This window comes from Heterodontus francisci, chromosome 32 (assembly GCF_036365525.1).
Source record: "Heterodontus francisci isolate sHetFra1 chromosome 32, sHetFra1.hap1, whole genome shotgun sequence".
Taxonomy (NCBI): Eukaryota; Metazoa; Chordata; class Chondrichthyes; order Heterodontiformes; family Heterodontidae; genus Heterodontus; species Heterodontus francisci.
Window position 1 is genome coordinate 8,570,814 of NC_090402.1, and position 15,388 is coordinate 8,586,201.

A 15,388-nucleotide genomic window follows, 5' to 3' on the forward strand; every position below is an offset into this window, starting at 1 on the left:
ATAACTATTAATACCATTGTCCAACAAAAATAAAATAACCTGTTCTCTCAGGTGGATCTTAAAAAGATCCCATGGCACTAACCGAAGAAGAACAGGGGAATTTTCCATGTCCTAACTAATGTTTATCCTTCATTCATTTAAAAAAAGTGATTCTCTTGTAATTTCTCTCATTGGTTTGTGGGTCTTGTGCACAATCTGACTTCCATGTTTCCCTACATTAGAATAATGACTACACTTCAGAAGTAGCTGAGAAACACCTGGGACGTCCCGAGGTTAAGAAGAGGGGTTCATAAATGAAAGTTCTTTCTTTCTACCTGGTGTGAAGAGGGCAATTAAATAAATCAAGCAGGTTAAAAAACATCCTAGAAATAAAAAAGCTTGCTTCATAAAAGTGAAGCTGTCGGATTGTCATTAAAACCCAACTTGTTCTCGAAAGTCCTTACCCAGTCTGGGCCTATGTTTGACTCCAGTCCCATACCAATGTGGTTGACTCTTAGCTGCCCTCTGAAATGACCTAGTTTCTTAGTCACTGTTAAGGTATAGAAAATAAATGCTAACCTTATTTTCTATCCCTTATCAGTGACACCCACATCCAGAGAATAAATATTTTAAAGGTCTTGGATCTAGCTCTCATTTCAAAACGTTTCAAGGCTACAGAGTGGATCTCATCGAAATGTATAAAATTCAGAGAGGGCTGACAGAGTCGTTGCTGAGAGATTGTTTCCCCTGGCTGGACAGTCTCAAACTGGAGTTACCGTCTGAGAATAAGGGTTCAGCCATTTAGGAGTCAGAAGAGGATACATTTCTTCAGAGGGTTGTGAATCTTTGGAATTCTCTACCCCAGAGAGCAGTGAATGCTCAGTCAATGCATAGATTCAAGGCGGAGACCGACAGAGTTTTGGGCACTAAGGGAATCAAGGGGTAGGGTGGGAAAGTGGAGTTGAGATGCAAGATCAGCCATAACCTTTTATTGAATGTTGGAGCAGGCTGAAGGGGTCAGAAAATGGCGAAATTTAAAACAATTCTGGAAATTAACCCAAATGCTTAGCATCCTCCTGATTGATGGATGGAAATATTTAAACTACCATTAGTTAACTCATATAGTTGCAATTATTACAGCATATCATTTTTAAAAATCAATGCTCACCAACACGATAACCCAGATAGTGTAGTAAGTGAAAAGCACCAAGCTGAACCCCACAAGGCCCAACCCAACCACTTGGTCTGCTCCTGTAGCCTAAGAGAAAACAATGAGAAGTTAAGCAAACAATACTGAAAGGCACATAAAAACATAAGAAATAGGAGCAGGAGTAGGCCATTCAGCCCCTCAAGCCTGCCCCCCATTCAATAAGATCATGGCTGATCAGCCCAAGATCTCAACTCCTCTTTTGTGCCAGCTCCTCGTAGCCCTCAACTCCCTGATATTTCAAAAATCTATCTACCTCCTCTTTAAATACTTGCAATGATCTAGCCTCCACAACTTCCTGGGGTAGAGAATTCCAGACATTCACGACCCTCTGAGAGAAGAAATCCCTTCACAGCTCAGTTTTAAATGAGTGTCCCCTTATTCTGTAACTATGTGCCCTCGTTCGAGATTCCCCTACTGGTGGAAACATCTTCTCAACTCTATCCTGTCAAGCCCCCTTAGAATTTTGTACGTTTCAATAAGATCACCTCATTTTTCTAAACTCTAATGAATAAAGGCCTAACCTGTTTAGCCATTCTTGATAAGTCAACCCCTTCATCCCAGGAATCAGCGTAGTGAATCTCTTTTGAACTGCCTCCAATGCCAGTATATCCTTTCTTAAATACGGGGACCAAAACTGTACACAGTACTCCAGGTGCGGCCTCACCAACACCCTGTACGGTTGTAACAAGAATTCCCTATGTTTAAACTCCAACCCCCTAGCAATAAAGGCCAAAATTCCATTTGCTTTCTTAATTACTTGCTGCACCTGATTGCTAACTTTTTGTGTTTTATGCACAAGAACACCCAGATCCCTCTGTGTTGCACTTTTTTGAAGTCTCTCTCCATTTAAATAATAGTCTGCCTTTTGATTCTTCCTACCAAAGTGCATGACCTCACACTTTCCTACATTAAACTCCATCTGCCAAGTTTTTGCCCACTCACCCAACCTTAAGGCACACTTCTGTCTTAAGTGGCAAGTAACATTCGTGCCACACAAGTGCCAGGAAATGACTAGCTCCTACAAGAGAAAATCTATCCATCTCCCCTTGACCTTCAACAGCATTACCATTACTGAATTCTCCCACCATCAGCATCCTGGGTGTCATCATTGACCAGAAACTTAACTGGACCAGCCATACAAGAACATAAGAAATAGGAGCAGGAGTAGGCCATTCAGCCCCTTGAGCCTGCTCCGCCATTCAATAAGATCATGGCTGATCTGACTATTGCTTCAACTCCACTTTCCTGCCTGTCCCCCCATAACCCTCGACTCCTTTGTAGATCAAAAATCTTTCTTAACAACCTTGAATATATTCAATGATCCATCCTCCAATGCTCTCCGGAATAGAGAATGCCAAAGATTAATGACCCTGAGAGAAGCAATTCCTCATCTGACCTTTACTATAGTCATGGAGAGGGACAGGAGCAGATGGGATGAGAAAATATTTAATTGGGGGAGGGGGAATTACAATGCTATTAGGCAGGAACTGGGGAGCATAAATTGGGAACAGATGTTCTCAGGGAAATGCACGACAGAAATGGGGAGGTTGTTTAGGGAGCACTTGCTGTGACTGCTGGATAGGTTTGTCCCGATAAGGCAGGGAAGGGATGGTAGGGTGAAGGAACCTTGGATGACAAGAGATGTGGAACAGCTAGTCAAGAGGAAGAAGGAAGCTTACTTAAGGTTGAGGAAGCAAGGATCAGACAGGGTTCTAGAGGGTTACAAGGTAGCCAGGAAGGAACTGAAGAATGGACTTAGGAGAGCTAGAAGGAGACATGAAAAAGTCTTGGCGGGTAGGATTAAGGAAACTCCCAAGGCGTTCTACACTTATGTGAGGAACAAGAGGATGGCCAGAGTGAGGGTAGAGCCGATCAGGGATAGTGGAGGGAACTTGTGCCTGGAGTCGGAGGAGGTAGGGGAGGTCCTAAATGAATACTTTGCTTCAGTATTCACTAGTGAGAGGGACCTGGTCGTTTGTGAGGACAGCGTGGAACAGGCTGATATGCTCGAACAGGTTGAGGTTAAGAGGGAGGATGCGCTGGAAATTTTGAATGATATGAGGACAGATAAGTCCCCGGGGCCAGACGGGATATGCCCAAGGATATTACGGGAAGCGAGGGAAGAGATTGCTGCGCCTTTGGCGATGATCTTTGCGTCTTCACTGTCCACTGGAGTAGTACCGGATGATTGGAGGGTGGCAAATGTTGTTCCCTTGTTCAAGAAAGGGAATAGGGATAACCCTGGGGAATTATAGACCCGTCAGTCTTACGTCGGTAGTGGCCAAATTATTGGAGAGGATTCTGAGAGACAGGATTTATGATTATTTGGAAAAGCATGGTTTGATTAGAGACAGTCAGCATGGCTTTGTGAGGGGCAGGTCATGCCTCACAAGCCTTATTGAATTCTTTGAAGATGTGACAAAACACATTGATGAAGGAAGAGCAGTGGATGTGGTGTATATGGATTTTAGCAAGGCGTTTGATAAGGTTCCCCATGGTAGGCTCATTCAGAAAGTAAGGAGGCATGGGATTCAGGGAAAGTTGGCTGTCTGGATACAAAATTGGCTGGCCCATAGAAGTCAGAGGGTGGTAGTAGATGGAAAGTATTCATCATGGAGCTCGGTGACCAGTGGTGTTCCACAAGGATCTGTTCTGGGACCTCTGCTCTTTGTGATTTTTATAAATGACTTGGATGAGAAAGTGGAAGGCTGGGTTAGCAAGTTTGCCGATGACATGAAGGTTGCTGGAGTTGTGGATAGTGTGGAAGGCTGTTGTAGGTTGCAACGGGACATTGACAGGATGCAGAGCTGGGCTGAGAAGTGGCAGATGGAGTTCAACCTGGAAAAGTGTGAAGTGATTCATTTTGGAAGGTCGAATTTGAATGCGGAATACAGGCTTAAAGACAGGATTCTTGGTAGTGTGGAGGAACAGAGGGATCTTGGGGTCCATGTCCATAGATCGCTCAAAGTTGCCACCCAAGTTGATAGGGTTGTTAAGAAGGCGTATGGTGTGTTGGCTTTCATTAACAGGGGAATTGAGTTTAAGAGCTGCGAGGTTATGCTGCAGCTCTATAATGCCCTGGTTCGACCACACTTGGAATATTGTGTTCAGTTCTGGTCGCCTCATTATAGGAAGGATGTGGAAGCTTTCGAGAGGGTGCAGAGGAGATTTACCAGGATGCTGCCTGGACTGGAGGGCATGTCCTACGAAGAAAGATTGAGGGAGCTAGGGCTTTTCTCATTGGAGCGAAGAAGGATGAGAGGTGACTTGATAGAGGGGTACAAGATGATGAGAGGCATAGATAGAGTGGATAGCCAGAGACGTTTTCCCAGGGTGGAAAGGGCTATCACCAGGGGGCATAATTTTAAGGTGATTGGAGGAAGGTTTCGGGAAGATGTCAGAGGTAGGTTCTTTACACAGAGAGTGGTGGGTGCGTGGAATGCGCTGCCAGCGGTGGTAGTAGAAGCAGATACATTAGGGGCATTTAAGCGACTCTTGGATAGGTACATGGATGATAGTAGAATGAAGGGTTGGTAGTTAGTTTGATCTTAGAGTAGGTTAAAGGTTCGGCACAACATCGTGGGCCGAAGGGCCTGTACTGTGCTGTTCTATGTTCTATCTCTGTCATAAATGGGAGATCCCTTAGTTTTAAACTGTGCCCCCTAGTTCTAGATGCCCCCACAAGGGGAAACATCCTCTCAGCATCTACCCTGCCAAGTCCCCTAGGAAAGGGAAATCATGTTTGACAAACCTATTGGAGTTATTTGAGGGTGTTACTTGCAGCATAGATAAAGGAGAACCAGTGGATGTGGTGTATTTGGATTTCCAGAAGGCTTTTGATAAGATCCCACACAGGTTCGAGCACACGGGAGTGGGGGTAATATACTGCAATGGATTGAGAATCGGTTAACAGACAGAAAGCAGAGAGTAGGAATAAATGGGTCATTCTCAGAATGGCAGGCTGTTACTAACAGGGTACCACAAGGATCAGTGCTGGGTCCATAGTTGTTTAAAAACTATATAAATGATTTGGATATGGGAACTAATTGTAATATTTTCAAATTTGCAGATGACAAAACTAGGAGGGAATGCAAGTTGTGAGGAGAATGCAAGGAGGCGTCAAGGAGATTTGGACAGGCTAAGTGAATGGGCAAGAACTTGGCATTTAATGTGAATAAGTGTGAAGTGATCCACTTTGGTAGAAAAAACAAGAGTATTTCTTAAATGGTGACAGGTTGGGAAGTGGTGCTGTCCTGGGTGTCCTTGTTCATGAGTCACTAAAAGCTAGTATGCAGCTGCTGCAAACAATTAAAGCAAATGGTATGTTGGCCTTTACTGTAAGGGGATTTGAGTACAGCAGTAAAGATGTATTGCTTCAATTGTACAAAGCCTTGGTGAGACCGCGCCTGGAGTATTGTGTACAGTTTTGATCTATTTATCTAAGGAAGGATATACTTGCCATAGAGGGAGTGTAACGGAGGTCCACCAGACTAATCCCTGGGATGGCAGGATTGTCTTATGAGGAGAGATTGCAGACACCTATAGTTTCGAAGAATGAGAGGTGATCTCATTGACACTCACAAAATTCTTACAGGGCGTGACAGGGTGGATGTAGATAGGATGTTTCCTCTGGCTGATGAGTCTAGAACAAGGGAACACAGTCTCAGAATAAGGGACAGGCCATTTAAGACTGAGATGAGGAGGAATTTCTTTACTCAGAGGGTGGTGAATCTGTGGAATTCTCTACCCCAGAGGGCTGTGGAAGCTCAATCACTGAGCATCGAAAGATTTCTGAAAACTAATGACATCAAGGGATATGAGGATAGTGGAGAAAAATGGTGTAGAGATAAATGATCAGCCACGCTCTGTTTTAATGGCCGAGCAGGTTCGATGGGCCAAATGGCCTACTCATGCTCCTATTTCCTATGATCCCATGAGAGAGACTGCAGAATGCTGCGGTACAGAGGGCCCTGGGTGTGCTTATATATGAATCACAAGAAGTTAGTTTGCAGGTACAGCACGTAATTAGAAAGGAAATTAAATGCTGGCTTTTATTGTAAGGTGTGGGGGGGGGGGGGGTGGGGGGGCAGGGGGGTTGGAGTATAAAAGTAGGAAAGTCTTGCTTAAACCATACAGGGCATTGGTGAGACCACATCCAGAGTACGGTGTATAGTTTTGGCTTCCTTACTTGAGGAAGAACATACTGAGGGACTTGGGGTTGTTTTCGTTAGAGAGAAGGAGGAGGAGAGGTGACTTAATAGAGACATACAAGATAATCAGAGGGTTAGATAGGGTGGATAGTGAGAGTCTTTTTCCTCAGATGATGATGGCAAACACGAGGGGACATAGCTTTAAGTTGAGGGGTGATAGATATAGGACAGATGTCAGAGGTAGTTTCTTTACGCAGAGAGTAGTAGGGGCGTGGAACGCCCTGCCTGCAACAGTAGTAGATTCGCCAACTTTAAGGGCATTTAAGTGGTCATTGGATAGACATATGGATGAAAATGGAATAGTGTAGGTCAGATGGTCGGCGCAACATCGAGGGCCGAAGGGCCTGTACTGCGCTGTAATGTTCTAATTCTAATACTTGCATTAGAAACAGTTCAGAGGTGGTTCACTAGGCTGATTCCTCGGACGAAGAGGTTGTCTTGTGAGAAAAGGTTGAGCAGATTGGGCCTTTACTCTATGGAGTTTGGAAGAATGAGAGGTGATATCATTGAAACATATAAGATTCTGAGGGGGGGGCTTGACAGGGTAGACGTTTCTCCTTTCAGGGAATCTAGAACTAAGGGGCACAGTCTCTAAATAAGGTGTCTCCCATTTAAGACAGAGATGAGGAGGAATTTCTTCTCTCAAAGAGTTGTTAATCTCTGGAATTGTCTACGCCGGACAGCAGTGGAGGCTGGGTCACTGAATATATTCAAGACTGTTAAGACAGACTTTTGATCAACAAAGGAGTCAAGGGTTATTGGGGGGGGAGGGGGAAAGAGAGCGGGGGGCAGCAGGAAAGGGAAAGTGGACTTAAGACTACAATCAATTCAGCCATGATTTTTTTTTTTAAAAAGAGCAAAATATTACAGATGCTGAAACTCTGAAATGAGAACAGAAAGTGCCAGAAATACTCAGGCGGTCTGGTAGCATCTGCATAGACAGAAACAGAGTTAACCTTTCAGGTCTGTGACCCTTCATCAGAACACTTTTTTCTATTCTTTCACAGGATGTGGGCACCGTGGGCTAAGCCAGCATTTATTGCTCATCCCTAATTGCCCTTGAGAAGGTGGTGGTGAGCTGCCTTCTTGAACTGCTGCAGTCCACCTGGTGTAAATATATCCAGTGCTGTTAGGAAGAGAGTTCCAGGATTTTGACCCAACGACTGCGAAGGAACGGTGATATAGTTCCAAGTTAGGGGTGTGTGGTTTGGAGGGAAACCTGCAGATGATGATGTTCCCATGCAGTTGCTGTCCTTTATCTAGGTGGTAGGGGTCGCAGGTTTGGAAGATGCTGTCGAAGGAGCCTTGGTGAGTTGCTGCAGTACATCTTGTAGATGATACACACTGCTGCCACGGTGTGTTGGTGGTGGAGGGAGTGAATGTTGAAGGTGGTGGATGGGGTGCCAATTAAGCAGGCTGCTTAGACCTGGATGGTCATAGAGAGATACAGCACCGAAACAGGCGCTTCAGCCCACTGAGTCCACACCGACCATCAACCACCCATTTAAACTAATCCGACATTAATCCCACTTTCCCTCTCACATCCCCACCTTCCCTCAATTCTCCTACCACCTACCTACACTAGGGGCAATTTTTACAATGGCCAATTTACCTATCAACCTGCAAGTCTTTGGCATGTGGGAGGAAACCGGAGCATCCGGAGGAAACCCACGAGGTCACAGGGAAAACTTGCAAACTCCGCATAGGCAGTACCCAGAACTGAACCCGGGTCGCTGGAGCTGTGAGGCTGCGGTGCTAACCACTGCGCCAAGCTTCTCGAGTGTTGTTGGAGCTGCATTCATCCAGGCAAGTGGTGTGTATTCCATCACACTCCTGACTTGTAGATGGTGGACAGGCTTTGTGGAGTTACTCGCTGCAGCATTCCCAGCCTCTGACCTGCTCTTGTAGCCACAGTGCTTATATGGCTGGTCCAGTTCAGTTTCTGGTCAATGGTAACCTCCCCCCGCTCCCTCCCACCCCACCGCAAAGATGTTGATAGTGGGGGGGATTTAGCAATAGTAATGCCATTGAATGTCATGGGGAGATGGCTGGATTCTCTCTTGTTGGAGACAGTCATTGCCTGGCACTTATATGGCACGAACGTAACTTTCCACTTATTAGCCCAAGCCTGAATGTTATCTAGGTCTTGCTGCATATGAACACGGACTGCTTCAGTATCTGAGGAGTCGCGTATGGTGAACATATTGAATGGGGGAGCAAACACGAGGAGCTGAATGGCCCACTCCTGCTCCTATTTTTTACGGTCTCCGACAGTGCGGCACTCCCTCAGTAGCGTACCAGCGCTGCCCCCTCCGACAGTGCAGCACTCCCTCAGTAGCGTACCAGCGCTGCCCCCTCCGACAGTGCGGCACTCCCTCAGTAGCGTACCAGCGCTGCCCCCTCCGACAGTGCAGCACTCCCTCAGTAGTGTAGCAGCGCTGCCCCCTCCAACAGTGCAGCACTCCCTCAGTAGCGTACCAGCGCTGCCCCCTCCGACAGTGCGGCACTCCCTCAGTAGTGTACCAGCGCTGCCCCTCCAACAGTGCAGCACTCCCTCAGTAGTGTACCAGCGCTGCCCCCTCCGACAGTGCGGCACTCCCTCAGTAGCGTACCAGCACTGCCCCTCCAACAGTGCAGCACTCCCTCAGTAGTGTACCAGCGCTGCCCCCTCCGACAGTGCGGCACTCCCTCAGTAGCGTACCAGCACTCCCTCAGTAGCGTACCAGCACTCCCTCAGTAGCGTGCCAGCGCTGGCCCCTCCGACAGTGCGGCACTCCCTCAGTAGCGTACCAGCACTGCCCCTCCAACAGTGCAGCACTCCCTCAGTAGTGTACCAGCGCTGCCCCCTCCGACAGTGCAGCACTCCCTCAGTAGCGTACCAGCACTCCCTCAGTAGCGTACCAGCACTCCCTCAGTAGCGTATCAGCGCTGCCCCTCCGACAGTACGGCACTCCCTCAGTAGTGTACCAGCACTGCCCCTCCAACAGTGCAGCACTCCCTCAGTAACCAGCACTGCCCCCTCCGACAGTGCGGCACTCCCTCAGTAGCGTACCAGCGCTGCCCCCTCCGACAGTGCAGCACTCCCTCAGTAGTGTACCAGCACTCCCTCAGTAGCGTACCAGCGCTGCCCCTCCGACAGCGCAGCACTCCCTCAGTAGTGTACCAGCGCTGCCCCTCCAACAGTGCAGCACTCCCTCAGTAGTGTACCAGCACTCCCTCAGTAGCGTACCAGCACTCCCTCAGTAGCGTACCAGCGCTGCCCCTCCGACAGTACGGCACTCCCTCAGTAGTGTACCAGCACTGCCCCTCCAACAGTGCAGCACTCCCTCAGTAGTGTACCAGCACTGCCCCCTCCGACAGTGCGGCACTCCCTCAGTAGCGTACCAGCGCTGCCCCCTCCGACAGTGCAGCACTCCCTCAGTAGTGTACCAGCACTCCCTCAGTAGTGTACCAGCGCTGCCCCTCCTGTCCCGCCTCACTCACCATCTCGAGCTCCGGCCGCCCCCCCACCTTTCTACCACTTCCGGGGTCACCAGTAAAGGTCGCACACAAATCAACCAATCAGTAACCACCCTCCGCTAGGCCTGTTCTAGTCCCCACAATCAGCCTGGATAATAATCTTTCTTTTCTTTCTGTTTGATGCAGGCTAAGAACGATTAAGATTCTTGAAGTTAAAAACACCCGCGGTATTTTGCTTTTTTAGTGTTTAGCTTCCGGTTGGTGCATCGAACTGTCAATCATCAGTAGCCCCGCCTCTAGAAGGTCCATTCCGGTGCATGCGTACATCTAACAGACGGCTTTGCAATGACGTCATGTTCCCGCACAGCGCCCCTGCTGGTGAGAGGCGGTAGTTTCATACAATTTCAGGAGCTGCAGTTCCTCTGTTACCTCTCCACCCAACCAATTCTCTAAATCAATCACCCATTCTTCAGAGTTAGTAAATGAAACCACTTTATCAAATAGAAAGTAGGGATATCATAATATTTACAGCACTGAAAAAGACCATTTGTCCTGACTGGTCCATGCCAAGTGTTCATGCTCCTCACAAGCCTCCTCCCACCCTACTTCACCTCACCCTATCAACATGCCTCGTGCTCCTTTCTCCGCTACATATTTATCCAGCTTCCCCTTAAATGCATCTATGCTATTTACCTCTGGATTTAGCCATCCACTGCCAGATCTTGCTGGCCCACATAAAACACTATTGGGTCCTGTACTCGTAGGCTAAAACTGCTCACTATTCCAGGATCATCTTGGGATGCAAAGATAACTGGTTTCTTTTCTTTACTGCAAGCTATCTTCTTAAACCCCTCTCCTCTGTGTCCTCCACCCTCACCTCCACCAATAGGTGCAAGGCACTCATGGACTTCTTTGTCACAAAGATCAAGGCTGTCCAAACAGCTGGCCTCTGTCACGTCCCTCCCTTCCACTAGGTCAAATTTCCTCTAAAACTTCCCCCACCCAAGCCCTGAACTCGCATCTTTCTCTGGATTCTCTCCTATCTCCCCTCATGCCCTCTCCAAGCTCGTCTTGTCCATGAGACCCACCTCCTGTTAGCTCCATCCTATTCTCACTAAACAGCTGATCACCCAGCCTCCCCTCCTGGTTCCCATGTTAGCCGATATTGTAAATGGTTCTTTCTCTTTGGGTGCTGTCCCTCTTTCCTTTAAGTCTGGCGTTATCACGCCCTTCCTCAAAGAACCAACCCTTGGCCCCACCCACAGTCCTTGCAAATAACCATCCCATCTCCAACCTCCTTTTCCTCTCCAAAGTCCTGGAACGTGTTGTCACCTCCAACTCTATGGCTTGAATCCCCCCCAATCAAGTTTCCGCCACTGCCACAGAACCAAAACAGCTCTTAACAAAGTCACAAATGACATCTTATGTGACGATGACAAAGGTAAATTTTCCCTCCTCTTCCTTCTTGACATGTCTGCAGCCTTTCACATACCTCACCACACCAGCCTCCAAAGCCTCTCCACTGTCGTCTAGCTGGGTGGGACTGCTCTCACCTGGTTCCATTCTTACCTATCTAACTGTCGCCAGAGTATCACTGGCAATGCTTCTCTTCCTGCTCCTGCACCATTACCTCTGGTATCCCCAGTGACCTATCCTTATCTCCCTCTTATTTCACATCCACGTACAGCCCCTTGGCGACATCATCCAAAAACACAGTACTAGTTTTCATATGTATGCTGACAACACCCAGCTCTACCTCACCATCATCTTCCTCAACACCTCCACTGTTGCTAAATTATCAGACTGTTTTCTGATATCCAGTACTGGATGAGCAGAAATTTCCTCCAATTGAATATTGGAAAGACTGAAGCCATTGTTTTTGGTCCCTGCTCCAAACTCTGCTCCCTAGCTACTGAGTCCATCCCTCTCCCTGGCTACTTACTGAGGCTAATCCATACTGTTTGCAGCCTTGGTGTGATATTTGACCCCGAGATGAGCTTCCGGCCACATATTCGTGCCATCATTAAGACCACCTATTTCCACCTCTGTAATACCGCCCAACTTTGCCTCTGTTTCAGCTCATCTGCTGCTGAAACCCTCCCTCATTCATGCCTTTGTTACCTCTAGACTTGACTATTCCAATGTACTCCTGGTTGATCTCCCACATTCTACCCTCTGTAAACTTGAGGTCATCCAAAACTCTGCTGCCCGTGTCTTAACCAAGTCCCGTTCACCTGTCACCCCTGTGCTTGTTGAACTACATTGGCTCCGGTTCAAACAATATCTCAATTTCAAAACTCTCATCCTTGTTTTCAAATCCGTCCATGGCTTCACCCCTTCCTATCTCTGTAATCTCCTCCAGCCCCGCTCCGAGATCTCTGCAATCCTCTAATTGAGGCCTCGTGTGCATTCCCTGATTTTAATCACTTCACCACTGGTGGCCATCCCTTCAGCTGCCTGGGTCCTAAGCTCTGGAATTCCCTCCCTAAACCTCTCACTTTGATCATCTGACCCAATACCTCCTTTGCGGCTCGGTGTCTAATTTTGTTTAATAATGCTCCTGTGAAGTGCCTTGGGATGTTGTATTATGTTAAAGGCGCTACACAAATAGAAGTTGTTTTTAATTAATTTAAGGAAATGGTTTGTATTCACCTTCGTATTTTTATTTTGCCGTTATCATAGAATCTTACCATGCAGTCCAACATGCCTGTGCTGTCTCTTTGAAAGAGCAGTTGTGCCACACCGTAACCCACCTCCTCATGTACTTGTCCAACTCCCTTTTTAAAGTTTTACAGAAATCTGGTTGTCCCAGATCTTGACAGCTCTTTGAGTGAAAAATAATTCTGCACATCACTTCACTAGATCTTTTTGCCAATGATTTTAAATCTATGCCTTCTGGTTATTGACACAGTTGCCGAAGAGAATGTTTTTTCTCTATCTACTCTATAAATATCTCTCATTGTCTTCAAAGCCTCTACGAGGCCACCTTTTAACTTTCCCTTTTCCAAGGAGAACAGTCCTAACTTTTCTACCCTTTCCTCAACGCTGAAGTTCCTCATCCACGGTAAACCTCCTCTGAACCCTTTCTAAGGGATTTACAACTTTCCTGAATTATGGTGCCCAGAATTATCCACAATACTCCTGCTGAGGCCCAACCAGTGATTTATAAAGTTTGAGCATGATCTCTTTACTTTCATAACCAATCCTCTATTTATGAACTCAAGTGACCCATCTGTTTTTTAACCACTTTATTAACTTGCCCTGCCATCTTTAAGGATTTGTGTATATGGACACCGAGGCCTTTTTGCTCATCTACACTTCTTAAAATCGTGCTACTTATAGTAAACCGTCTTTCTATATTAGCCCTCTCAAACTGCATCACCTCACACATCTCTGCATTGAACTCCATCTATCATACTTCTGCCCATTTCATCATCCTATGTCATCCTGCAGTCTACAATTATCCTCATCACTATCTACCACTTTGCCAAGTTTCCTTATCATCTGCAAACTTTATAATGCTGCTCTCCACACCCGACTATGTCCTTTATAAAAATTGAAAAGAGTAATGGACCCAAAACAGACCCTTGGGGAACACCACTGCAAATCACCTCCCAGTCTGAAAAACATACATCCACCTCCATTGTTGGCTTCCTGTCACTCAGCCAATTATGTAACCATGGCTTCACTTTCCCCTTAATCCATCTTCTTAATAAGCCTCCTGTGTGGCACTTTGTCAAATGCTTTCCGAAAGTTGTATATATACACAATATTGCATTGCCTTGATCACCCTTCTTGGTTTCCTCAAAGAATTCAATCAAATTAGTTAGACACAACTTGCCTTACAAATCCACACTGGGTCTCCTTGATTGAATCATACCTTCCCAAATGAAAGTTTAATTTGTCCCTGATAATGTTTCCAATAACTTCCCCACTACCGATGTTAGGCTGACTGATCTGTAGTTTCCTGGTTTATCCCTCTCCCCTTTCTCATTTCAGCCTTGTTTTCTGCATGAGATAGGGTGAATGAAGTGAAGGGAGAGTCTATTAGGTAACAGTGACTTTGCAAAGGAAGTCACAGTGTTGGCTTGGTTTTGAGAAAATAACAATTTGCATTTAGATAACACCTTTAACATTGTAAAACATCTCTAATCGCTTTGCAGGAGAGTTATCGAACACATTTTCACACTAAGTCACATATTAGGGCAGATGACCAAAAGCTTGGTCAAAAAGGTAGCTTTTAAGGTGCGTCTAAAAAGAGGAGGTGGAAGGCGGAGGGGTTAGAGAGGGAATTGCAGAGCTCAGGCAGCTGAAGGCACTGCCGCCAATGGTGAAGCAATGGAAATCAGGGGATGCTCAAGGCCAGAATTGGAGGAGTGCAGAGATCTCAGAGGGTTGTCAGACCAAGGAAGTTACAGAGATAGGGAGGGGCGAGGCCATGGAGAGAATTAGAAACAAGGACGAGAATTTCAAAATTGAGGCGTTGCCTGTCCGGGAGTTTATGTAAGGAATAGTAGAGACAGTAAAAGGGGCTGTGCCAATCAGATAAGGGAGCCACCATGAGTTAACTTAGCATGAGACTTTAGTACCAATGAGCGACTGCAGTTTCTCTTTAATTGCTGACTTCAAGTACACATCTCACTCTGATGATACTTAAACATGATTTGAGTGTGAGGAATTCCTCTCCGAGATGCCGAGTGTTGGGACTCTCAGCTACATGTGCCTGCTGGTAATATTATGGCTTTCTGCCTCTTCCTCCCAGAAAACAGAATGCATTAAGATGAACCCCTGCAAATGTATAATGTACGATGGATCAGGCGTGATTAATCTGGCAGCAATGGGGGACTCTGATGGATTTCTGGAGCGGGACAAACCACTGGCTGTTTCAGCCAGGGAATCTGATCCTGACATTCTGTACTCATTCAGCCCTTGTCTTCCGTTTAGTGAACCTGTTGAGTTTGCCCCCGAGTGTTTGGACGTGGCTGTTTGTCTGGTTATCAGGTACCGCACCCAGAGGGGGCAGATGGTGGATTTTATCAACTTTGGAAGACACGAGGACAATGAATTCAGCTATGACAACAATTCGCAAGTGCTCACCGTCACCTACCCTGGTAAGAATTCTCCTTGATTTGCTTTTAGAAACTGGAGTTGAGGGCCAAATCATCAATCAGAGATGAAAAGATTAGGAAAGGTGAAAGGCTAGAGGAGCTGTACGGCCTTGTCTCGTTCCTGTGGTTCCTAAATGGAAGAGCTACTTGGAAAATTGGAAGAGGAATGGGGGAACTGCAAGAATTTGGGCATTGAGTTCCTGCGAAACAAAGATTTACTGTGGGGAAGACGGTTCAATGAGTAAGGATGTAGGAAAGGAGGGCAGCTTAGGTGGAAGCAGAGGAAAGGTTCAAGGAACCATATCCACACAGTATAATCGATAAAGTACAACAAGAAAGATAGAAGTAAAAGCAAAATACTGCAGATGCTGAAAATCTGAAATAAAAACAAGAAATGCTGGAAATACTCAACAGGTCTGGCA

The 15,388-nt window shown here is 46.5% G+C and overlaps 1 protein-coding gene across 3 annotated transcripts in view; it reads right to left on the reverse strand.

The window, feature by feature from the left end:
• dpm2 (dolichyl-phosphate mannosyltransferase subunit 2, regulatory) overlaps positions 1 to 15,388 on the reverse strand; it is a 195,590-nt gene that overhangs the window by 3,535 nt on the left and 176,667 nt on the right. Inside the window, exons 1-2 of one of the 3 annotated variants that reach the window (XM_068012169.1) lie at positions 9,883 to 9,936; positions 1,148 to 1,237 (exon numbers count right to left, since the gene is read on the reverse strand). In XM_068012169.1, the coding sequence (XP_067868270.1) occupies positions 1,148 to 1,237; positions 9,883 to 9,885 (93 nt within the window). In that variant the 5' untranslated portion in view covers positions 9,886 to 9,936. Of the gene's footprint in view, positions 1 to 1,147; positions 1,238 to 5,648; positions 5,752 to 9,882; positions 9,937 to 15,388 lie in introns of those variants that run through there. The other 2 variants (XM_068012170.1, XM_068012171.1) reach the window with 2 other exon arrangements.